This window comes from Aegilops tauschii, chromosome 2 (genome assembly GCF_002575655.3).
Source record: "Aegilops tauschii subsp. strangulata cultivar AL8/78 chromosome 2, Aet v6.0, whole genome shotgun sequence".
Taxonomy (NCBI): Eukaryota; Viridiplantae; Streptophyta; class Magnoliopsida; order Poales; family Poaceae; genus Aegilops; species Aegilops tauschii.
Genome location: NC_053036.3, coordinates 102804490 through 102830806, shown reverse-complemented (window position 1 = coordinate 102830806; position 26317 = coordinate 102804490). Strand labels below are relative to the sequence as shown.

At 44.5% G+C, this 26317-nt stretch overlaps 1 protein-coding gene across 1 annotated transcript; it reads right to left on the bottom strand.

Moving 5' to 3' along the window:
• Window positions 1-22942: 22942 nt before the first annotated feature.
• Window positions 22943-25167, bottom strand: LOC109757965 (peroxidase 2). The gene is made up of 2 exons (XM_020316808.4): window positions 24794-25167; window positions 22943-24346 (listed from the first exon to the last, which is right to left on the bottom strand). The coding sequence occupies exons 1-2, from the start codon at window positions 25106-25108 to the stop codon at window positions 23591-23593; spliced, it is 1071 nt and encodes a 356-aa protein (XP_020172397.1). The 5' UTR covers window positions 25109-25167; the 3' UTR covers window positions 22943-23590.
• Window positions 25168-26317: the final 1150 nt, after the last annotated feature.

Sequence of the window (26317 nt, the reverse complement as noted above, 5' to 3'; positions counted from 1 at the left end):
GCTTTACTCCTTTATTGTACGTATTAATTATAAAATATATTCTAAACATAGGATATATCACTCCGACCCAAAATAAATGACTCAACTTTATATTAAAGTTATTTTTTGAAAGAAGGGAGTACGACGCTTGTACGCAAGCAAATACACACTGTCACTCATACACGCTCATTACAAACTAAATAAGAGACACGTACATAAGCTTTTCCATGTTGATAGAGACTTCTATCTATCGCATGCACACACCCATGACGTCAAATTCGGAGCTTGACATATCCCGACGGACAGGGCATGCGTACCACCATGCCCACTCGTCATTCTGATTATACTTAAATTAGTAGGAGTACTTAGTTTTCACCATTTGTGGCTAATAGTCATCCATCTAAAAAATACTCCATTCGTCCTAAAATAAGTGACTTAACTTTGTACCAACTTTAGTATATAAAGTTAGTACAAAGTCGAGTCACTTATTTTGAAACAAGGGAGTAATAATTAGCACTCTATTTTAACAGTGGGGTCACAATTGCTATTTTGGAGAAACTACAAGAGCATTGTCTTTCCACTAAAAAAGAAACATCTGTCCAAGAAACATATAAAAATGCCAAACTTCCATTCTTCGGAACTAGCCATGATTTTTTTGATAACCAAGTGTGTGGACATGTCATATCTTTTCTTAAAAGAAAAGAAACACCCATGCGATCCAGTACTGGTATAAGGCCAGAAAGTCTGTTGCCGTCACGTATATCACGTACTACAAGTTAATTAGCGGACGTGTGTTCAAAAAAAAGTTAATTAGACGCCACCGCCATCATGATCACTTGAAAATCAAGTTTTCGCCGTTTACATCACGTCCACTTTTGTATAGTAGACTGGAGTACGTGGTGAATCCATTGCTGTTGGCGTTATTGATCTGACAAATGGCCGCCAGTTATACAAAGAAACGAGTTCTTAGCCTTCTACTCCCTCCGTTCCAAATTACTCGTCATGGTTTTAGTTTAAATTTGAACTAAAACCACGACGAGTAATTTGAAACGGAGGGAGTAGCTCTTAACGTATTACTTTTGTTGACAACTCATCTGACTTTCAGTTTACTTGGAGTGTTCGTCCAAAGGCACCGAACAACCTAGAAGACTTTGGTGCTGCCAAAGGGCATTTAGCGACATCATTGCTCATTGTGATGTTAACACAGTGTTTGGTGCTAATTTATTCTTACTTTCTTATTTTAGAAGTGGTTACGGTGTTGGTTTATCTGCAATCCATCATATTCCTATGCATGCAAATAAAATACCTTTCCTCGTCACTAGGCCTTACAAACCCATGCTAACAACCATTTGGTACATGATAATTTCTTCGTCGGTGCGTGGAGAGTCATAGAAGTTGTATATTAGTTACCAGAGATGGATACATTAGGAGATTGACGTGATGTCTGTCGCAACACGGACAAAAGATGAAAACCACATGTGGGTTATGTTTTCATTTTCAAAGCCAATATTAGTTACCGAAGAGGAATAAAACGGGAGATCCATGTTGATGTTTGCCATGACATGGTCAAAAACTGCATGTATGCCTTGTTTTCACGACGGGAGCCATATGAGTTGCATATTGGTATCAGAGGATGATAACAAACGAGACCGACATCAATACTTGTCAAGAAATGGTTGACACCACATGATGGTCAAGTTATTGCTGAGAGCCAATATTGGATACCGAAGAGGGATAAAGCTAGGGACCGACGCCAATGTTTGTCGTGTCACGGTCGGAAACCGCATGTGGGTTACGTTTTCAGGAGGGGAGACAATATTGATTACTCAAGAGGGATAACACGGGAGACCAACGTGGATGTTTGTCAGGGCGCGGTAGAAAGCCGCACGTTGGTCACTTTTTTTTGCGCCTAGAGCCATGGGAATTGCATGTTGGTTACAAGAGAGGGATAAAGCAAGGGGTTCACAATGATGTTTGTCGTCACGTGGTGATTGTCGTTTTTGTCGATGTTTGTCGCAAGTGGGTCACTTTTGTGGATGTTTGTCGTTACGCGGTCGGAAACCGCTTATGGGTTACGTTTCTGTACTGGGAGCCAATATTAGTTACTCGTGAGGCAAAATGTGGGAGACCAACGTCGATGTTTAGCGCGGCGTGGTAGATATTCACATGTGGGCCACTTTTTCGCTCCTAGAGTTATGGGAGTTGCATGTTGGTTACCGGATATGGATAAAACACTGGTTGACATGGATGTTTGTCGCGATCTGGTCGAAAACCGCACGTGGGTCGTGCTTTCACGCTGAGAGACAATATTGGTTACAAGAGAGGGATACAACGCGAGACTGACGTCGGTGTTTGTCGCAACGCGACCGAAAGATGCATGTGGGTTACATTTTCATGCCGAGAGCCAATATTGGTTACATGAGAGGGATACAACGGGAGACTGACGTTGTTGTTTGTCGCAACGCGGTTGAAAGATGCATGTGCGTTACATTTTCATGCCGAGAGCCAATATTGGTTACACAAGAGGGATAACATGGGAGATAAACGCCGATGTTTGTCGCAACACGGCAGGAAGCCGCACGACCACTTTTCGCACCTAGCGCCATGGGAGTTGCATGTTGGTTACCATAAAAGAATAAAACAAAGGTTGACTTTGATGTTTGTCACGACTTGGTCAAAAACCACATATGGGTCGTGTTTTCATGCTGAGAGCCAATATTAATTAGGAGATGTCCATGATTGTTACTACACGGTCGAAAATCTCATGTTTGTCAAGTTTTCATGTTGAGGGTCATAGGAACTGTAAATTAGTTACCATTGAGTGATAAAGCGAGATATTGACATTAATTATGTTTGTCATGACGCGGTCAAAACCATGTGGGTCACGTTTTTATGGTCAATGATGAATATATCTTCGCGTGTAATTTGGTTGGTTCCTAACAATGCATGGGGCACTTAGTTGTTACGTGTTTGTGGTGAGGCCGAGCCACAGGAAAATACACCGCGGCTCGCAGCGGCACCACTGATAGAGAAGAAGAAGGGAAGAGGTTGACAGTTGTGGAAGAACGAGGCCTAGAGTGGGGGTTGCGGCGGTCGCAACACGTCAGGGGTGGTGGAGAGGGTAGAATATGGCAACAAGGTCCCCGGGAAATGCCGCTCGGGCTAAGAGCAACTCTAGCAGATCCCGTAAAACGCCGGCCCGTAAAACGCGTTTGCAGTTCGCGCAAAACCGCTTTTGCGGGCCGGCGCGGGCTGGCACAGATGCAGACACTCCCTAAACAGACCCGTAAAAAAGTATATTCGCGGAATATGCTTTTTTACGGGTCGGCTATGCGGGTTTTGCTCGGGCACCAGCGCAACGACCCGCAAACAGAAAAACTGCAAATCTGAAATTTGTCATAGGGTTTCACAAACAAGTTTAAATTCAAATGACATAAACAATTTGCGCAAAAATAAAAGCGAAGTTCATTACGGAAAAGAGGGCATGCAAAGGTATGCGCCCATGTCCGGCATCATCTTGGGGGTCGATCTTCATTCCGCGCCATGGAGTCCATCTTGAAGTTCATCGGCGCCACCGTAGCCACCGTAGCCACCTCCGTTGCTTGTTCCAACTCCCGCACCGAAATCATCCACATTGCCACCATATGGAGCAGAGAAAACATCACCGGAACTGGCAGACAGACCGGCCGAGGCGACCATTCTCCTCTTCAAAATCTCTCTCCTTGCCATATCATGCCATGTTTTGGTGACGTCGTCCATGTCCTTGCGGTTCATTAACATGATCTTGTTCTCTTCGGCAAGCAACAATGACATCAATTTGTTTTCAGAGGCGCGTGCTTTTCTCTCCTCAATGGCAGCTTTGCGCAGCCCCTCTTCCTTGAGCATTTGCCATTTTTCTTGCTTCTCTTTTACCTTCTTCTCGGCCAACTCTTTCTTGATCTCCAACGACTTCAACAACATCAACTCGTTTGATTGCACCATGGCATCAATCTTCTCCCTCAAGCTCGATGCTTCTTGCTCTCTCTTCATCTCTTTTTTAGTCTTGTTGTCGCCATCGGGCTTGTGCAAATTTCTTGGGCCATCATCATCCTCATCTTCAGCCATGTTTGTAAGTGAGCCTCTCTTTGGTGGGGATTCTTTGTCGATCAACTTCCACTTCTCGCACTTTTGGAGCAACTCCCAACAATACTCTAATTTGAAGAATCTGCCTTCCGAAGCTTCCATGTCCTTGTATCTATGTTGAGCAATCTTGTCCTACACAATGTGAACAAAGAGATGCAATCATTTCTCATGATACATTATGATGATGCACAACTTGAACAAAGGCAAAGCAAACTCACATAGTCGGACTCCACGGTGCCACTTGGAGGTACATTGCGTACTTGCTCCAAGCAAGCTGCACATAGGATTGATGTTCTCCCAACGACCTTGAAGCGACCGAAATGTGCATGGAGTCCTATTGGGGTAGTTTTTCATAATGCGGAAGTATTGATCTTCGATCCTTTGCCAATATCTCTTGGCGGTTTGAGAAGTACCCGTGCATGCATCAAGAGACACCGCACTCCATGCTTTGATCAAAGATTGATCTTCCAAGATCGTGTAGTTCTTCGATCTTTGGCTTTTCCCAGTTTTTGCTTGTGATTGCTCAAACGCTTCCGCTTCGATCTCCTCCAACTCGTCCGCACAACCATGATCGTCCACGCCGCCCTCCGTTTCATTGTAGTCAAATGGTTCGAAAGGGGCTTGATCAATGTCAACCGCGTTCGTGTCCAACAAGTTCATGAACTCGGTTGTTGCATTCTTTGAACCACCGCTATAGGGAACGATAACAAGTCACGAACTATCGAGAACAATGGCGATAAATGAAAGAGAATCGCCGAAGATCGAAGAGATATACCTTCCGGCCATTTCGTCGAACACCTCCCTCGCGGGGGGAGCGGCACCGTTGAACGGCATCGCCGGAGCACCTCCTTGCGGGGGGATGGAGTGAGAGGTTGAAGAAGATGGCTTCCTTGAAGCCGGAACCTTCCTCCGCTTTGCGCCCGCGGCCTTGCCGGCCTTCTCCGCCGCCCGCCGGGATCGCACTGCAGCATTGGCGCCCGGAGCGCGGGCCATCGCGGCGGGGGCAGCCGGATTCCCGCCCTGCACAACCACGTTGCCCTGCCCGCAAGCGGCGCGTGCTTGGGCGACGCCGGCGGGGCCAACATGGCCGACGACGAGATCCGCCCGAGGGGAAGGGGCGCGCGCGACCTCGACGGTGACGGGGGACAGCATCGGGTCGTCCATGGCGGCGAGGGACGGCCGGGGAGGAGCAGCCGGAGCTTGCGGAGGGGGGCAATGGTGGCGGAGGGTGCGGGGAGCGGGAAAGGGCGCGCGAAAATGTCCCTCCCGCCAAATCTCGCGCCGGATAGGGGTTGAGCTTGGGTCAGCCTCCCAGCCCGTGAAGATAGAGGTTGGGGAAGAAGATTTGCCGCGCCCCGCAAAAAATTTTGCGGGCCGGTGCGGGATGCGGAGTCTGGTCGTGCAGATTTTCTGGCCCCGACCCGCAATTTGGCGGTTATTTTACGGGCCGGGGCGTTTTGCGAGGTCTGCTAGAGTTGCTCTAAATGGGGGCATCAGGCGGCGCTGGATGGAGCTGGTCGACGAGAGTGATGAAGGAAGAACAAGGCATGGTGTCCGCTGGATGAAAATCCAGCGGTTTAGCCACACCGACTGATGACAATTTGGGTTTTAGAGACTTGCACCTACTCGGTCCTTAGTTATAAACAATTTTATTGCAGGGGATCAACTAAAATACTGAGGAATAGAAATCTGTAAAATTAGTAGACTGCTCAAGGCGGCGTGTGTAGTAGAAAAGGGGGCTTTTGTCCCGGTTGGTAAGGGCCTTTAGTCCCGGTTTTTGAACCGGGACTGAAGGGTCGTTACTAATGCCTCCCCCCTTTAGTCCCGGTTCTTACACGAACCGGGACTAAAGGCCCTCCACGTGGCCGCTGCCTGGAGGTCCACCTTTAGTCCCGGTTGGTAACACCAACCGGGAGTAAAGGAAATTTTATGAATTTTTTTTTGAAAAAAAATTTGCGAATTTTTTTTTGAATTTTTTTTTATTTTCAAATCTCTAATCACCACCCCTCATCACTGCTCAATTTATCCTCTAACCTCTAATCTCTAATCACCCCTCATCATTCCAAATCATCTAACTTCCCGGACGGTCACCCATCCTCTCACTACTCCAGCCTGAGCACGCTTAACTTCCAGGTTCTATTCTCCCTTGTTTCCAAGTCTGCACATGTTGTTTTCCTGACAATACTAAGATGTCAATCCTATTAACCCTCAGGAATTTAGCTTGAGCATGAAGTGACACATTTCACTGTTTGAGTTTGAAACTATTGTTTTAAAAAACAATAATGATTTAGTAACACTAATATTTCTGGAATAATTAGTTTGACCATTGTTTGACCACTGTTTGACCAGATTTGACCAAAATTCAAAAAAACTGAAATAATTATTTAGTAACACTAATATTCTAGAATAATTAGTTTGACCACAGTTTGAATTTTTTTGCATTTTTTTGCCTCTCCAGATCTTAAAAGCCCCGTAACTTTTTTCTGTTAGGTTTTTGAGGATTTTGAAAATGTTTAACGGGGTACCCCAGTTAAATTCGGATGTAACTTTTCGAGTAGATGATTTTTCATATAAAAAGCTTTTTCATTCGAGTTCGTATGCAAAAGTTATGCCCATTTTAAGAAATTCCAGAGAGATTTTGCAAATAAAGTCGAAATTCATATTTGTTAATTTTCCCAACAACTAGACCACATATCACATGGGAAACTTATTTTTTTTTTTTTGACATTTCCATCATTTTCTTTTGTTTTTTCTAAAACTGAAAAGGCGGTCCGGGGGGTAGAGTTTGAAAATGGGACCTTTAGTACCGGTTCGTGCCATGAACCGGTACTAATGCCTCAAAGCCCATTAGTACCGGTTGGTGGCACCAACCGGGACTAAAGGTTACCTTTAGTCCCGGTTGGTGCCACCAACCGGGACAAATGGGCATCGCACCCTTTAGTCCCGGTTCGTGGCACCAACCGGGACTAAAGGGCCCAGGTGAACCGGGACTAATGCCTTAGCCGCACAAACCGGGACGAATGCTCACATTAGTCCCGGTTCGTGACTGAACCGGGACTAATGTGAATATTGCCCTGTGACCAAGGCCCTGTTTTCTACTAGTGTGTGTAGCTAGTATGGCCGTTTCATACATACCGACAAATGAATGGCTCTGCCCAAGACAAGTCATTTATACTTTGCATATTAGTTTTAACTGAGTAAAACTTCGGAAAGTTTAATCGAGTTCGTAGAAAAAAATACCAACATTTTTATATCAAATCAATATCATTACGTGCATTGTAGAATATATTTCTATATTATATTTATTTAATATTGTAGATGTTGACATGACATGATATAAAGTTGATTAAAGTTTATAAAGTTTGACTTAAGACAAATCCTAAAAGAAATGAAGGGAGTAATGACTTCCTTTGAGATCACCGACGCCGACGTGTACGTAAAGGCTGAATGTGTCACGGAGTGTGACGGCAAGGAGACGGAGTGTGACGGCATGGAGTGATCGACCGGCGACCGGCAGGTAGAAGAATGGATAGATGTCATACGTACATGTGGAATTGGCACGCACGCACGCACGCACGTCAGTTACGGGTGACGCCCCGCAAGCAATCGAGCGAGCACGCACCATGCTCACGAAGGTCAGCGGACGGCGAGGGCTGCCTGGCGCTGGGTGCGTGCGTCCAGTCAAATACCTGTGGTCTGGATTCTAGACCATGGTTCCCAACCGACCTGAAGTCGCAGCAGACTCCATCCTCTCTTTTCTCTTTTAAGTCTGATCCTTCTTCAGTTTCTTCAGTGTCAATGCCCACTTTTTCAGTTGAACCGATCACATTCACCAATGGTGCACACGCTATCTCAATATCTCGGTTCTTCTGGTACTCGATCTTCACCGAGCTCTCACTTCAACTAGCGATCGACACTTTCCATCTTCCAGGTCATTTTGTATCTAATTCAGTTCTTGCTAAGCAAACAAGTATAAGAATAAACTTTTAAAAAATAGAATAGAAAACGAGTACACGAATAGAAGCGGTGGTAAAGCACATAAATAGCCAACAATCACCGCAAGCACTAAACAATCTCTAATTGACTCAATGCTTTCGAACATTTTGATCACTCACAGTAAATGAGATCAAAACTTTTTGATCATTGTTGCTAACCCTTAAGCTTGCATCAAAAATCAAAACCTAAAGTGTATCCTTATTCTTCCTGCGAGCTTGTAAAAATTAATTAGAATAGAGTAAAAGCTGCAATCCTCTTAGTCTTATTGTCATGGAGGTGAAGAAAGAAGAACTATTTTTGTAGAATCCAAATTCACATTGCCATAGGTTTAGAGAGAACGTCAAAATTATGTTGAGAACAAAGCAATGTCCATCAAAGACAAAATAAATTATCAATTAGCGATCTCTTCTAAAAACATGAACCCAAGGCATGCCAGATACAATAAGTCAATGGTGCATCCACCATTTGCATGCGAGGCCTGAGAGAAGGCGGCGGTGGCAATGATCATCGCGAGGGAGCTGAGTTCCGAAGGGCGTAGAGAGGCGCTGAAGGTGGGGATGGTCACCCGTGCACAAAATTATTGGGACGCCAGAAGAGGAGGTGACCATATCGAAATGAGGTGGTTTTCTTCAACGGATGAGGGGGTGTAGCGGACATGGCAAGGCCACACGAAGGCGGGCGATGGTGGTGCACGATATGGTGAGCTTGAGTGTGCGGGTAATCTGGACGGGGCTGAGCACATCAGGTTGGCGGTGGGGCATGGCAGGGTTTGGCGGGGGTGGGGATAAACATAAGAAGCGAGATCAATGTTGCTCATCCCGTCGAGCATTTGTCGGAGCTCCTACAAGAGAGAATTTTGCACCTACCTCCGCAACCTGATCTTCGACGACCTACACTGCCGGCGCCGCCATCTCCTTGCTTTCTGCTGGTCGGCATCGACTCTAGGAGGGCGACAAGGAGCGAGTGGCGAGGACCGGGGCCCAAATCTGGGAGGGAAGGGATGGGGTGCAGGGCTATCAGCTTCGGGAGAGAAGGGGAAGTCTTGGACTGGCGGCGTTTGTTCTGAGTGAGAGACTGAGAGGGGGTGGGGATCTAAATGCGCACAGCCACCTCTTTTCACTCCTCACCAGACCTAGCCATGTGGGCCAACTCGACACAGCATGGCACAAAACAGACACAAAAGGCCCTGCGATGGCACAACCCGTTTTGGCCTTTTTATAAAAGCACCATACCGGCCCAAAGGCCTCAGCTCAAGGATCGACCTGTAATGCGAGCGAAAGGCTGGCCCGGCCCGACACAGACCAGAGTCTGCCCAAGTTTTTTTTCGGCCTTGTGGATGGTTTTGGCTTTATGGGCCTTTTGTTTTTAGGTTAACTACAACATATGCCCGTGCTTGCAACGGGAGAATTGTTAGATGTTCCTCATTTCACATAATCTGCTTTTCGTGCCACTCCACGCCACTATGACGAACGTAGCAGATAATGTTACCCTCATCTCTAGCGATAGTATGAAAGTAGTGCTCGCCTGAGTTTCACTAAAAGAAAAAAAAGATTTAAGAGTGGAGGCAAACTATGTTAAACTTGCCAAACTTGTGCTATTTTTTTTCTTTGAGAAAGTTAATGTTACTTGTCCGCGGTATCCGAAAAACTACAGCTCTTATGACTTCCTTTCCACAACTTTACCTTACTCGATCAACTGGCATAAGTATAGATAAATAGGATGTGTGTACGAAAATACAGAAATTGTTGAAGGTAAGATATTTTTAACAACCAACTAACAATATTAGAGATGTAACCAATAGTCAACTGAAATTTGCGGGCCCAACTATATTGTGAATTTTCAGCAAATGTATAGTTTGTTGCCTGAAAGCTACATTTTGTTGTGTTCGCTTATGAATTTTCAACTGTCAAGACGCATAACAATTTTTTTGTGAGAATCAGCCAGTACTACGTACATGAAACTCTCACCTTGAACATAATTTGATGGCACAGTTGCATGCCATATCCCAAGTTCGGTAACAACAAACATAATGGGGACACATATTTTCAAAATCTCACCTTTACAAAATCATTCGGAAAAAGTAGAAGCTTATATCTAACAGTATGCTTGACACACCGGTTTTTGATATGGTTCAAGTAGATGGTAACACCAGGACGTGCACAGGCATTAATGTGAAACATGAAAAAGCATGATTATCTGTCCCCGTTTGTACTATTAATTTCTCACCTTTTCACCATTCTTCTAGTACAAAGCGACACATAGCTTGCTGACGCGTGTCCGAAAAAAACACTTTAAAATATGACTGTGTCCATGTTGTCATCTTTGGCTAGAACTTTATAAGGTCCTTAGCATCAGTTCCAGCTTGCTGGCAGTAAAATGAATTATTTAACAGAAGAAATGAAACATTGATGTTGGTGTTTGAGAATTCATATCCATGCCAATTTGACAAAATGATTTGAAGAAGTTCCTTTCATGTGAACAAAACCCTGAAGAATCTGAACATGAACAACCTGATACAATACCATAAGTGAAGCGAGAACAAAAGGATTCAGAAAAAGTATACTTTCCTGTATATACTCTTTTGCAGGTTATAAAAACCAGAATATACTTTGATGTTGTAGGATCAGGATCTTCAAATTATTACTACGGTTGTTTATGTGCAGTACTGCTACCCTTGCTTATCTACAGTACCGCTAGCCTTGCTTAGCTGCATTTCTAATAGCAAGATATATTGTCATTATTGATCAATCAATCATATATGGACGTTATAACCAATTGAACAGTGTTAGTAAATTATACTGGATTCCTTTTAACTGCCGGCGCCATGCTTCCTCAAAGCGCCTGTGGTCCCTCAAATATCAAATGATTGGTGTGTGTTGCATGTTGGATGCAACAATCTGTGCGAAATCAACACTATCGGAGGTAAACATTCCATTAGCCTTTAAATCCAAATTAGGGAAAAATGAATCAGTAAACCAAAAGAGGGGTGAGTGCATCAAGAAGGGAGAAGAAGCAAATGGTCTTGGATCAATGGAGTCGGAGACAATGAAGCAAACTTTTTCCAAACCTGGATTCATCACAAAATCTTTGTACCATCTGTGTACCTGGAATTCGCCAAAAATTCTATATACTTTTTTCTTTCAAATTTAGTTCATTACACAACATTTGCACTACATTTGTATCATGCTCGGGATTACAGATAAGTATTTGCATCAAGTCAGCACATCTTTTTGGATGCTTATAGTACTGCTAATATGTAGCCCACACCCGAGAGGACCAGATCAAGGATTAACTTGGTTTCAAACATATTAGACATCACCAAAGAACATTCAATCCGTAAGGGTTCATAACAAAAGTTCAAGTTGCATAATTACTTGCCCTCCTAATTAAATTATCTAGCAATAGAGATGGAATTAACTTATACAGTACCCAATGGAATGTGAACACTCTTACCTTAAAAATTCAGAAATTGATTTCACCACAAAGAGACGTGGATGGAGAATTCCATCGATGGAAGTTGGACCAGATGAGTGGATCGAGTTCTTCATATGCATCGGTTAGCAAATCACCAGTACAGTACACATTGTTAGGATGATCTCCACCGTGTGGGCCCAACGGCCCACCGGGCCCTTAGATCCGCACCCTGATCGGGGGCGCTCAGCCCACTATGGGTGACGGGCCCCTGTCACCTGCACTATATAAAGAGGTGGGGGACGGCGGCTCGCATTACGAGGTTCGTCGCAACGCCGTACACCCCACCTCATCCCTACCGATCTAGGGTTAGTGCAGTGCTGACGGGAAGCGCCGTCACCACTTCACCCACTCTCTGCCACCGCAGCCGCCACCATCTCACCATGGCCACCCATCGGGCTCATCAATCCAAGGAAAAGGTAAAGACTACCGTGAATCCTTAACCCTAACCGATCCAGAGGACTCAACAATGGTATCAGCCATGTTTCGGTTGAGGATTTCGGTGCAAATCAAAAGAATCATCCCCTCCCTTAGAACCCCAAAGTGACAGGGCAAAGACATCACCGGAGAGGGCCCAGTGCTCGCATCGGCAAAGAGCGCCGCTGCATATGGCCGCGCCTGTTCCTCTCGATCCGGGCGCGCATCGGCAAGCCGAGGCGCCGGACGAAGAACCACCCCGAGAGAGGCAAAGGGCACCACGGCCAAACGTTTCGACGGCGGCGCGCTCGCCGTAAGGGAACGCGCGACCGGCGAAAGGAATGGCAACGGCGCCACCGTCGACCGCTCTGCCGTCGTCGAGCTCAACGGGGCAGAGAAGGCCGTCGAGCTTCTCACTCTCTCTCTGCTAAGCATTGGCGGAAGGGAGAGACGGAAAAGAAGAGGGAAAGAAAGGCTCGTAGCGCGGTGGCCGTGGCCGACGACTGGGAGCGGCACGGTGGCCCGGCGACCTGGACAGAGGCCATGGTCGTGAGCGAGAAGGAGAAAGGGAAGAAGAGGTGGCGCACGGCGCAGTGACGGCCGACGCCGTCGCCTGCTCGCCGGCAGCGCGGCTGGACCGCTGGAGCAGCTCCGCCGCCGCGGGAGCAAGAGAGAAAGGAGAGGCGCGCGGGGGGAGGAGAGAATGATGCTAGGGTTGGGAGCGGCAGCGCTGGCCGGTTTTGTTCGACCTAGATGCGCGCGTGGCCGTTGGATCCCTGCGAACGGCCGTGATTAACCCTAGCGCGCTAGTGCGGGCTTTTTGGGCCGAAAGTGGAGGGCGGCGGCAGCCACGCGAGCGCCCCGACCGGGCCGTGGGTCGTTTTCGGCCACAGGAGGAGGCCGCGCGCCCTGGGCCGAAGAAAAAAAAGGAGGGCGCGTGGCGGACCAGGCCAGCTGCCGCGCGCAGTAAAGACCGCGGTCCGAGCCGTGGGCCAGGCCGAGTTTTCGTCTGTTTTTTGTGGTTTTCTTTTTTCCAGAAGCTGAAGTAATAGTTTTTTGTCCAGTTTTGGGCAAATTTCATATAGATTTTCTATGCAAATTGATTTCCCAACGAAACTTGTTGTTTAGAAAATAGAAAATAGAAAAGTTTCTAAAAAAATGAAAATAGAAACTTTACAGCAAAAGAAATGTTCGTGAATTTATAAAGAAAATTATAAAGTTTATGAAAAAAAAATTTAGTAAAGAAAAGTTTCTGTAAACAATAAAAAGTTCATGAATTTTTTATTCATGTTTTTCCGCTGCGTAATATTTAATAGTACTCTTTTACAAAGAAAGAAAAAGTATTATCCTCCAATTAAATTTGAACCAACGGGAAATTTAATTGGATGAACAGTTTTTTGAGAGAAGTTTTTTCACTTGTGGGTGAAATCAGATTCAGATAGCTTCTGCTATGACAGTAGAAGTATATTTGATTAAAGTTTACTTATGGTATTGTTATTTTCTGACCAACGTTGAAGATGACAATATTATAATTCAATGAGTCTTATAGTTAAAAGTTGAAATCTCTGATAACACTACAAGAGATCGGACGTAGCGTGACGAGCTCAAAAATGTCACGTAATAGCTAGAAACGTCACAAAACACTCATGTGTGACATTTTTTAGGCGTCACCAGCATCGTCACGGAATCCCCGTCACAGATTATTCCTAGTGACGCGGCGTGCAAAAAATGTCACCGGATATGGGACCTTCGGTGACGAAGCGGTCGTCACTAGATTTTTGGTGGACCAATGCGCACTGGGTTTCCAAATGGGCCTAGCCCAATAATTCAGTTCATTTTTTCTATTTTTTGTTCTAATTTCTTAGTGGATCATAGCCAATTTACAACCCAATTATGGTTGATACAACCCGCCTTTTTTTATGGAGCAATTGCCATTTTTTGCTAGCCTTCTCAAGGATTATTTTCTTTATAGTTTTTTCCTCTAATAATACTTCAACATTGTGTGATTCAAAACATATTGTGGGCGTTTGATCTTTTTAAGCCCATCTTTCCATTGACCAATTTTCACATCACATTACAAGCTAATTATCTAGTCTCTAAACAACGTGCATATTACACATCACAGTTACATGCCCCATGCAAAGTAACCCAAGCTACATAACCATCGGATACATCTCTTTTAACTTTGTTGGTGTGACTCTTAGCTCCCACCTTCACCAAAACTTGGAATTTTTGTTGGATGCCTCTTCTCGTGACTTCTTGAAGGCAACTAGAGTTGTTCTGATCCTCCATTGTCCATATCAACTTCTTGAAAGATGACTTACGAATCAGCGTATTAGAAACAAAGACATAAATATAACATTATGGGCGAGTTACAGAAAACCATCTACCAGTGCAACAAAGAACGACATGCAAGTACCTCGGAGCTCTAGGTTGGAACCTTAACAAAAAATAGTACATGTTAGTAATTGTCTAATAAGTGATATGATCAAAACTAAACATGTCGTATTCGTGAGCAACAAAGATCATCTGAAATATTAGATTGGAATAAACACATATCAATACATCAGAAAAGAGAACTATTGGTAAGAGGACACGCATAAATAATAGCCAACATAAAGTTTGAAATCCCGAGAGGAACAAATTAGCATTTGTAGTAGGTACTCCTTCACAAATTAAAATGGTGCAAAAAAAACAGAATATTCGACAAAGCTTCGAAGGAAGAAACCTTCAAGCAGCCTAGAACAGTGAAGAAAGCATGAACAACTTTTGCATAGCTTAGTTGTCCTGCACATATAGTGTCATCAATAAGAAAGTTCCATCCGAAAATAAATTACTTACAATTATGCTATGGTCCCAAGCCGAATAAAAAGCTCGTTTAGGCTTTGATCTTTAGTTGTAAACTTGTAATATATCTGCTTACTTGGACAGTAATCTGCATTAACATATAGTTAGTATCACTTTAGATTTCCTAAACGAGTTCAATGAATTAGTTCTCCATTAGTAATTTGCCAAAATCATGTCGAATCGCTCATAAAACTCCCACTGCAGTTCTAGAACAGCAATTCACTTGCAAATCACTTCACATTCCCTCAAACAGAGTTGCCACGAGATCAGAACTACAAAATACATAACAATATTGGGGGAGCATCAGCAATTCAGCATAATGAAAATATTTTACTGCAGCTAACTATTTAATTACTAACCCATTTCACATGTACTATCTAGGTTCTCATAATAATTTCTCTAAAAGATAAATCAGAAAAGGTACAATTCAGTTTACAATTTTCAACTTATAGTGACACGTATAAACTACCTTCCATATTCTAGCTCAAGACTACTGACAGTATGGCACAAAAAATGACTATCTAACCTAGCAAATATTACTATAGAAGCATATCACGATTGACCAATAAGAACTCACTAACAAGGAGGAACAAAACAAAACTGATATCTGAACCAATCCCGCATGTAAGCGGTTCATCTAAACTGAGATCGGATAGCTGAGCGTCGTACACATGTTAACCCAGCCACCCAGGTTGCTGGTCGAGCTTGACGGACCTCCGTAGAACTCCTGCGTGCCCCTGTGGTCTGTGTTCAATGTAAATCTGACGGACAAAACCAAAGAAGAAGAAAAACAGAGGGTCAGCAAGATGTATCTGATAAGTGCGGAAGGCGGGACAACTACGTGATGACTCATTAGTAAATCATACATTCATACCCCAGTGACGGTAGTCCTTACAAAGGTGATGCGTAGGCAAACCCGGCGGTCCACTCAAGAAAGCCATAACCAGTACCCACATCAACATGACTCCTCTGTCCTCTCCTCATTTGCTCTGATGGAACTGAGAAGTGTATGGAGTGGCACCATAGAGTGAGAGTTCAGTCCCTGCAATCACACGAGAGGGATCGTAGGATGCACACACGCAGGCACTCACACGGATAACGCACGTCACGCACACAGGCTGGGCCGCGGCCGTGCGACCAGGCTGGTCCGGCCGCGGCGGGCGCTGGGTCCGCCGCTGCGCGCCATGGAGGGCCCTGACGCCACTAGCAGCTTCCGCAGCGGAGCGCCCTCGAGGAACCCGACGGGAGAGGGAAGAGAGAGCAGCTACTCCTGCCGCCGTCGTCGTGTTTGGTAATTTGGTTGCCTCCGATCTACCGCCGCCGCCACACAAGCGAAAGAAAACGAGATCGAACAGATAGGGTTTCGCTCGGGGAGGGGAGAAGGTGGACGAGGGAAACAAAATTCGCTGTTATATGTGCGGTTGAGCTAGCTTCAGCCCACGTAGAAAATTTAAAGAAAGGGCGTTTTGCTGGGCTTGCCAGGCTATGGGTTGTGCTACGCCCGTCACATACGAAGTTACCAATAGCCGCCAGCCGGAACCGCTGCCTTGCCGCTACCCGCCGCGACGCGACGCCCCCGAAATAGACGAACAGATGGATCATACACGCCCTAGGGAAGAAATAACTAACCAGCTTGCCCTGAAAAAAACTAACTTGCTAAGTGCTGTAGGCATATACTCCCTCCGTCCGTAATTACTTGTCATCAAAATGGATGAAAATGGATGTATCTACAACTAAAATACATCTAGATACATCCATTTCAATGACAAGTATTTCCGGAAGGAGGGAGTATATACAATCCAGAGCCATAATAAATACTTTTAGTACAATATTATTTTACCCGGGTTCAAACTCCCTATACTAACTTTTCCTTATTAAATTTTATATCCATTTTTTTAAATAGCATCAGCTCACGAACGCATGGATTCAAGTTTTTTTTGCCCGAACAGTGTCTATTTATATTGAATGGCACAAAATAAGTTTTTCCCCGGCCATTACCTATCTAATATTATATGGAACAAAATAATATGGTGCTCAGTAGACTGTGAAAAACTAGGGTGGACCCTATTGCCAACACTAGTATGCAGGTCCTACCGCTCAATAACCCATGAACCAATTATGGCGGGTCCCACCGGTAGACATTACAAGACAAACAAATTGTTATCTCACATTCATAATATTCGGTGACTAGTAGGTTCATCATGGAAATTACCAAACCTTCATAGAAATTTGTAGCAATGTGCGCTCGAAGGTTGAAGCTGACTCGTGACACCCATCATTACAGACTTGCGGTAATCAGTGACGCCACCTACGGAAACATCACACATTAGGTATTTTCATGACGTTGTCCATCTCTGTCACGAGGATTTTCGTCACAGTATGTCATTTTTCTTGTAGTGTAAGTTTTGTATCAAAGTGACCAATTTTTTGAAGCATTTGATAAAGAGTGAGAAATGTATATTGTTAGTTTTCCGTTGCAATAAAGTTGATAATGATGATCATTTTCTTAGCAAAGTTGCGTAATAGAAATTTTATCATCACACTATTTACGAGTTATATGCGTTATTTCCATTTCTGCCCAACGGTGATATGGAATTAATGTAGAAGGATGATGTTGTGTTCTAATTCTGCCCAACGGTGATTTAGAATATAAAAGAAAGTTTTAAAAGTTTAATGTGCATATTTTTTAACCAGATCAACATGGGTTATTTTTATGCTCAGTATTGTTGATTATTGGCTAAATTTTCTCAGACTAAAAGTTTTCCATGCTTTCATTGGTGAAAGCGAATGGCTGGGTACTTGTTACCCGAAAGATGACCAAGAAAGGTCATAACGTGAGGGAGTATATTCTCTCTAAAGAATGGCTTCAAAATAAAAGAATTCTTGGATAGTAATCCAAGAAAAGAAAACAAATAGATCATTGAGAGTCTTGGTTGACGAATGTCTTTCATGTATTCTATATGAAGAAGATTTTTCAGTCAACACGATTTGAGATGAAACAAGCAACATGCGTGTTTAATTTGACCAACGTCGGATTAAGCATGTGTGTCAAAGAGCGTTCGGATTTATTTCTGAATTTCATGATTGTATATGCAGTCAAAAGAGCCAATTCTGGCATTTATGTTCCTTACAGGGAATTACCCGCATAGCGGGAAAAGAGGATTATGATAAAACCCGCATGGCGGGGAAAGCCTGGGAAAATACCTGCGTAACTGGGTAAAGTTGACATAGTATTATGTCAAAAATCCTATACGTCAGGAGAAATTTTGGCTAAGACTTATCCTGTGTGACAGGAGAAAGATATGATGACTCATGTGCGTTTAATGTGTCCCACTCTGGGAGAAAGTATGGAGTAGCTATTATGCTTTCCTAGTATCGACCGTACACCTTATGTGCAACGGTCATCCAAAAAGAATAAAAGTTACAGACGAACCTAAAGATAAGAATGATATGCAAGTGTGACTTGCAAAAGTATTAATGATAAAGAACTATTTTGAGTTTCCGAAATGGAATGAGGAATAAGGAAAAAGTACTCCCATACCGTTAACACATAACTTCATTACACATGAAGTAATCAGATACATGAAGTAGATACTCAAAGTTTCCTCAATTCACAAGAGTTGTGAATGGTTTTTCGAAATTGTGGCAGAAAAGTTCTTGCCACATTTCGAGGGGGAGAAAGAAATATGAGATATCCATTAATGAAGAATGTGATAATCTGGGGGAGTACGACGATCATAATAATACCCCTAAAGAAAAGAAATAGATGTATTCCTGGATCTTTACAGTTCCGAAAGCAGACTAAGGAATACTAAGACAGTGCTTAAAGTGCCATAAAGAAGAAAATTTTAACAGAATAAACCCAAATAATAAAGTTTAAAGATACGCCATTCTTAGTGAAGATGGAGTAATCTGGGGGAGCATGGTATGAAGATACCTAAGACTCAAATAGATTGTATCTGGGGGAGCATGTTGTATGACCTATACAACACCCGTTGTTAGCTCTATAAAGGAGGAATGATTAAACAGGAGGTCCCTGTAAAACCTATTGCCTCTTGGAAGTGAAAGACTACAATTAATTTGCCTCTTGGCAATGACAGAGCAACAACAGCCCCATATGAAAGAAGTGCCAGTACCTGAGACACAGATGGTCTCAAGGAATGAGAAAATCAGATACTTCTGATTACTATAAAGTCTATGGTAGTGAAATTCAAATGGAGGTTGATCCCACCTCATTTAAAGCGCTCAATCGAGTTTTGAGAAGTGTCTGCTTATCTAAATGATAAGAGACTATGTGAGATGAAATGAAATTGGTGAATTCTGACGATATTCGGGACTCATGAGTAATTTCCAATGGAGCCAAAACAGTAGGCTGTAAAAAGTCTACAAGGTCAATATGACTCCAAAGGAAATATGTAAAGGTGTAAAACACGACTAAAATCGAAAGGTTTTTTTGCGCATTTTACACTGAATAAGATTACAATGTGTGTTGGTAGCACATCATGATCTGAGTTACATCAGATGAAAGATATTATGATCTGAGTTACATCAGATGAAAGTAAAGAACACAGGGGATACTGCCTGAAGAAGTCTTTTATGGACTAAAGCAATCAAATGTTGTTTTGGGTTAAAGAAAATGAGAGGACAATTGTGTTTGTATAAAGTTATAGAATGGGAATTTCATTTCCTATATCTTGTACATGCGGATAACATTCTGCTTGTTAGTAGTGATGTTAATTCGACTGCAGGAGGAAAAGAAGTTCTTGTCCTCAAAGTTTAAAAGAATGTCTCTCGTTATAAGGATCGAGATTCACCGAGAAAAGAATAAAAGGGGTATTAGGTGTGTCGCATGGGCATGCTAAGGAAAGTTTCTAAAGTATGCATGCGAGAAAACCTACGCCTGTTCTTATAGTAAAGGGTAATGATTTTAGGAACTTTAGTGTTCCAAGAGTCAATGTGAAATAGACCAAATGAATATGGTACCATATGCTTCAGCTGTTGGAAGCTTAATGAATGCAAAAGTATAACATTACCGTGACACAGTTCACGTAACCGGGTTGTTTTGGTAATGTCCAGTCCAGATATAGATCACTGGAATGGAGTCAAGGATATCGGCCTCATGCGGAAAGAAATAAGTGCTCTCAAAAGATTGTGAGTACAAAGACAGGACTCGTGAAATATACAGCGAAATCCACAATTGTCGCTGACTTTCACACTTGGAGTTTTTGTGTGGAAAAACTCTAAAGAATGAATCAATTATCATTAATATGATGTAAAGATAATGTACAACATGATATGAGGCTGAGGGACAGGCAAAAAGGTTAAAGAAACAAGTACCCGGAATTGATAATGGTTGACAACAGCGATAACCATTTTAAGTTTTTCGCTCCTATGACAACGAGTCAAGTGTTGATGCCAAACACACTGACACAGAGTTATGCGTTGTAAAGGAGAAAGTCCGGAATCATGTAGAAATGCTTGAAGCATAGAAGCAACAGACAAGTGTTTGCAGATCTGCTTATTAAAGGCTTGCCGCCCAGTGTGTTCGGAGAACACACAGTCGACATGGGTTTTATGGTATAGTCTAAGATTTCCGGACAATAAAAGGGCCCAAGGTTAAAGAATCTATTTCAAAACAGAGGAGTGTGTTGTAGGTGTTGATTCTATCGGGAATGAACCGTGATGATGAGACATGCTCTACATGCAAATCTGTGATGGAACAAGTACTTTGAAAAGAGTTATTTCAAAGTATAAAGGTCAAAAGTAAAAGTTGAGATTAAGGGGGAGAATGTTAGGATGATCTCCACCGTGTGGGCCCAACGGCCCACCGGGCCCTTAGATCCGCGCCCTGATCGGGGGCGCTCAGCCCACTATGGGTGACGGGCCCCTGTCACCTGCACTATATAAAGAGGTGGGGACGGCGGCTCGCATTACGAGGTTCGTCGCAACGCCGTACACCCCACCTACATCCCTACCGATCTAGGGTTAGTGCAGTGCTGACGGAAAGCGCCGTCACCACTTCACCCACTCTCTGCCACCGCAGCCGCCACCATCTCACCATGGCCACCCATCGGGCTCATCAATCCAAGAAAAAGGTAAAGACTACCGTGAATCCTTAACCCTAACCGATCCAGAGGACTCAACACACATGTCCTGAACCTCCAAGGGAAAGCAACAGTCCGCACATGGCACTGCCAAAGACGATTAGGGCGAACAGCAACTGGGATGTCATCACGTGGTGGGGCATGCTTGCAGCTGTAGACCTGTAGTGCAGCAACACCCGCAGCACACACGCACGCACACCGGTCAGGTCTGAAGATGGGGGAGCAGCTGGCCTCCCACACGCATGGAACTCTTCTCCTCGGCAAGCCCGTTCGTTGGTTGTGCAGCAAGCTCTGTGCTTGGAAGGCAGAGGGGTGGCGGCTGGGAAGGGATGCGTCGCGAGCGGAACGGCACATGCGCAGGTGGGCGTCGAGGCGGTGCAATCGAGGTCGGCAGCATGCTGAGCACCACGGCGCCCACCGCAGCCGTCATCTCCCCATGATCCTCTCCAAACTCCCGAACCCCATTGTCCCGGCCACTGCCGGCGCCGCCGTCTCCACCTGATCCACTTCAAGTCCCAAACCTCACTATCCTAGTCATCGTGGTGCTAGTGTTCCTCCTAATCGTAGCAATCGGCCATGGTGGCCTGAAGGCGGCTTGAACTAATCCTTGCCGGTGGGTTTGTGGCGTCATGTAGACCTGCCTGTATAATTTGTCTGCTTTGTCGCCACTAATGTCGGCACACGTGCAGAAACGCGACGCCGTCGGTCACGTCCCCGAGATCCCAGCGCCCATGGAGCCGCCTAGGGCAAGACTGTGTTAGCCATAGCGGCAGGAGAGAGGTGAGGCGGCAGGGCCTTTGGGTCAGGCCGAGAAAAGGAGAGGGCGTCGGTCAGTGTGGTCGCCGGCATCAATTTGATTTCGATTGGAGGCGGGCGGAGCGACTGCACGGAGTTGAGCAGCCAGCGATTTTGGGGATCTTTTGTTTTTCTCTCCCTGAGATTATTACCCAGTGACATATTGTTCTCTTTTTTTTTTGACGAATTGTTATCATTCTTTTGACGTGATGACAAATTGTTCTGTTTTCTAAGAAAAAAATTGGGGTGGCAAGCGAGACAACTACGACGGGCGAGTAAAAAAAAAATTGTTTTTGTTCTCACTTACGGGTGGCATTGGTGGACAATTTTCATCAACTCTAACATACTTTAAATCTCAACCGTCAATCTTTAAAATTAACGGATATAAAGAGGTGACGGATGAAGAACTATGAAATCTTTCGTCCTTTAATATTAGGTAAAGAAATGTACAAAAAGCACTAAAATGCTCAGAATAATAACCCTAAAAATGCCAAAAGAGCGCTAAAAGGCCAAAATAACTCTAAACAGTGCTAAAAGGGCCGACTTAGGTCACGTGCCATGGCGGCCTGTGAATAATGGGCCATGTCGGGCCGACCTGAAGGTTTGGCTTTGATGACCAACCTTGTTCCATGGGGGGCCGAAAGGCCGACCTGGCCCTTTTATTTGCTTGTCGTGCCGGGCCAAAAACCTATGCCCGTGGGACGGCCTTAAAAGCGCGGCCCATATGGCCCGCTTTACTCCTCACTGCTGGTCCATTTTGAAATACTCCCTCCGTTCCTTTATCTAAAGTGTATTATTTTTGGTACGGTGACCAAGGCACATAATTATAGACGTGTTAGGATGAAATTACCCTTGGCAAATTTGTTAGTCAGTGGCAAGTAAATCAGTTAGTCCGGCAAAGTAAGAGATGCATGCAATCGACATAGAGATAGTTTCCTTATTTTGTTACAAGGAGAGATACAGACAATCAGAAGAGAGATACTTTCCTTTTTCTGAAGGACTAACAAGGGAATTATAAGAAATTAAAAGAAATGCACCTTACATTATGAAGTTTTATCAAAAACAAATACACCTTATATAAAGGAACGGAGTGAGTATGGCACAGGCCACCGAAATGTAGATCACACCGACAACCAAACATGCGTCGAGAGCATTTACTTTTAGTGTTCTCACAAGTGATGGTTCTTGGACCAAAAATACTAGACATACAGGCTTTTAGATGTTTCTAAGGCTCCTTCCAAACTTTCTAAACACATCCCCCTGATTTCAATGGGGGTGGGCTCGTGCTTCTACTAATGACCAATTAAAAACCGCCGCAACACCCTGTAAACCCCTCATTCCTGTAATATCCTGTATGTGTAGCAAAGCTCTTCTTGGACGGATGAGGATCTGTGGCATGCAGGTCTCAGGGCACCTAGTCTCCCCGCGTGATTTATTTTTGGCTTCCGGTTTTCAAAAATTTATATATTTTGAACGATAAGTCTAAAATTAATTCTGTTTTCATATTCATGTTTCTCGTGACGAGGCCTTTCAAATAAGATCCTGAATACATTTTGACGAATTTTCAAAATTAATGTTAAATTTCAACTCTTGAAACTTAGTACGAGAGACCGATAAAACAAAAGACAATGTAATTATAATCTCTTTAATTAATCAAGTGCACGGAAAATGTCGGTACATGTAATGCAAAAATAGTCATAGTTATTTTTGCTAAAAATAACCGTATCTGAAATCAAACAGCAACGATAACTCGAAAATGGCACATACATAAACCATTAGCATATTCTCATGAGTCTCCAGCGTGGAGAATCAAGATAAGATATGCGTCAATTCTTGTGATATTTTGATCCACCGCTTAGCTAGTTCACAAACCGGCACTGTTTTCTGATCTCCCCGTTGGCCCTGGTCTTCACTTCGATACTGCCCATCCTCACCATGGCCGCCTTGAACTTTTGCTCCCACTGCCCAGGGATCCAGGCGTTGAGGAGCACTTGTGCCCCAGTCTCCGACGAACGGAGTGCGGCGTCCGACTTGAACAATACTTTTTTATCGAGCACGTTCTTGTAATACTGGTTGTCTAGGTCCCCCGGGGTCCTGAAGTCCTGCACCACCACGGGGTCACCAGTGCGGTTGCATTTTACCTGCACAGACGCGGCGAGCGTGGCATCCATGGCCGAGGGGTCAGAGGGGTTGGGAGGGAGGCGGTCCGAGAAGGACGAGCAGTGGGAGACCCCGACGCTATGTGCGCCGGAGAGGGTGACCATCTCGTCGGCGGTGAGCCCTTTGGAGGCGAACATGTCCTTGAGCGTCTGGAGGGTGGCGAAGGGCGGAGGCAGGTTGGGGAGGGTCTCGCTGGCGAGGGACACGTTCCCGTCGTAGCGGCCGGCCGGCATGTCGAAATACGCCCTCCCGTTGCTGAGGAAGAAAGTGGCATCGCGGCCAGCGAAAGCGACGATGTCCGCGCACGAGACGACTCCAGGGCAGGCCTCCTCGAGCGCCGCCTTTGCCGCGTCGATCACCTCGAAGCCGCGCAGGCTCGGGAAGTTGGGGATGCCGAGCTTCTCTGGCTGAGCGTTGGCCGGCGTCGGGTCGAGGAGGACCGAGGCGTCGCACCCCTGCGCAACAAAAGAACTCTGCTCGTCACGTCCTGTGACATCACAATCACATACTCCCTCTGTCTCATAATATAAGAGCATTTTTGACACTACACGATGTAGTACATTGTTACTCCCTCCTTTCCGGTTTATAGGGCTTAATTCAAGAATCTCACCAACCAATGTAGATGGTGAGTGGTGAAATACTTTTTGAAGTTTGCAAAAGCACCCAATTAATGCTCTAACCAATGCATGCATGCATAAAGTACATGCATTGATCAATTTTCTCTTAATACTTGCATGCAATGATTTAATGCACATTGAAATCTGAACTTGTGATGGGAAACAACCAAATCAAGCCTTATAAAATAAAAATACTAAAATTTTGAGATAAGCCCTATAAACCGAAAATGAAGGAGTATATGTATAAGAGTGCGTACGTAGCGACACTTTTGCATGTTTACATACCCTGACGAAGCAGTCGTGGAAGAAAAGGCGGATGAGCCCGGCGCCGATGCCGCGGTTGGCATACACCGCCTTTCTCACTGAATCCCTCACGATCTGTTCAGCTTTGTAGCATGTCTTGTAGTAGTGTCCGATCGCGAGCGCCGGCGCAGCAGGAGGAGGGCTCGGGCTAGGCGGGGTTGGCGTTGGGCTGGGTGGAGGTGGAGGGTAGCTGCTAGGCGTGCCCGGGCTGGGATACCCACCATACCCTGAAGCGTGGCACGTCCGCGCCACGCAGCCAAGCAACGCTACCATAGCCAATGCGGCAAGCTTAGCCATCTTCGGTATGGCCGAACGTATCTGTGCTCCCTGTGTTACTTGTGTGTTGCCTCGAGCAATGGGAGGACGATGGGTGAAGGAAGCTTGCTGTTTCTCAGGTCTATTTATAAGTCCACAATACTCCATGCGTTATGTAGTTCGAATTCGAACATCGACAAACTTGCTCGCATGGAATAATGACTTCTTTACACTAGCTTGGAGAGCAAAGTCAAGCGGAGACGCGGGGAGGGTAACCTCACAGCTCGGACTGGTTGACATTACGTGCCAATAGGTTTTCATAATTGATGCTACATCGTGTGCCGCAATGAACTCGGGGTGATGGATGAACATTTGTTTCCTTGGGAGGTGGGAGGAAGCTGCTGGCATGCATGTGGGTGTGTACTTACACCCGTTTGCTGTTGGCATTGTCTGATAATTGTACCCCATGTGTGTCCAGTGGATTATCGTTTCCTGGGTTACTACTACACCGGTCTGCTGTTGGCATTGTCTATAATTGGCTAATTTTTTTTTAAATAATACATTTTAAAAAAAAAATTACAGAAATAATACGCAAAAAAAGATTTTTTAAAAATAATACACCATCGGCCTACTGCAGGCCGACAGAGCCCAGTCGGCCCACAGCAGGCCGACTGGAGGCCCATCAGTTTGCTGGTGGCCGATTGGGCTGTCGGCCAGCAGATTCAAGCCCAGTCGGCCTCCAGTTGGCCGACAGGGTCCAGTCGGCCTGCAGTTGGCCGATAGGCCTGCAGTGGGCCGACTAGGCTCAGTTGGCCTGCTGTGGGCCGACTGGTGCATGCCTATTTTTAATATTACCGCGAATATTTTTTTAAAGTATATATTTTAACACGTTATGAATACATGGTAACATTTCTTCAAATACATTTTTAATGAAAATACCTTTTTTTAAACCACACAACATTTTTTAAAATGCTTTTCTGAAAATTTCACAAACTTTTTTTAGAAACACGCGAATATTTTCTTAAAATGTCATGATCCATCTAAACATTTGTTAACCCACGTGATATGTGAGTATATTGATTGTAATATCATCTTATATTATGGGATGAAGGGAGTACCATTTTGTAGAATGTCATGGATATTTTTTGGAAACACGAGAATATTTCCAGCAAAGGTGACGTACATTCATTTAGTGGCACGAACCATTTGTTATCATATTTTCCAAAAAAATTGCATGCATTTTTTGAAAGG

Coding starts and splice junctions, on each gene's coding strand:
- LOC109757965 (XM_020316808.4), bottom strand. CDS start 25,108: ATGGCTAAGCTTGCCGCATTGGCTATGGTAGCGTTGCTTGGCTGCGTG. Junction 24,347..24,793: donor TCCACGACTGCTTCGTCAGG/GTATGTAAACAT, acceptor TTTGTTGCGCAG/GGGTGCGACGCCTCGGTCCT.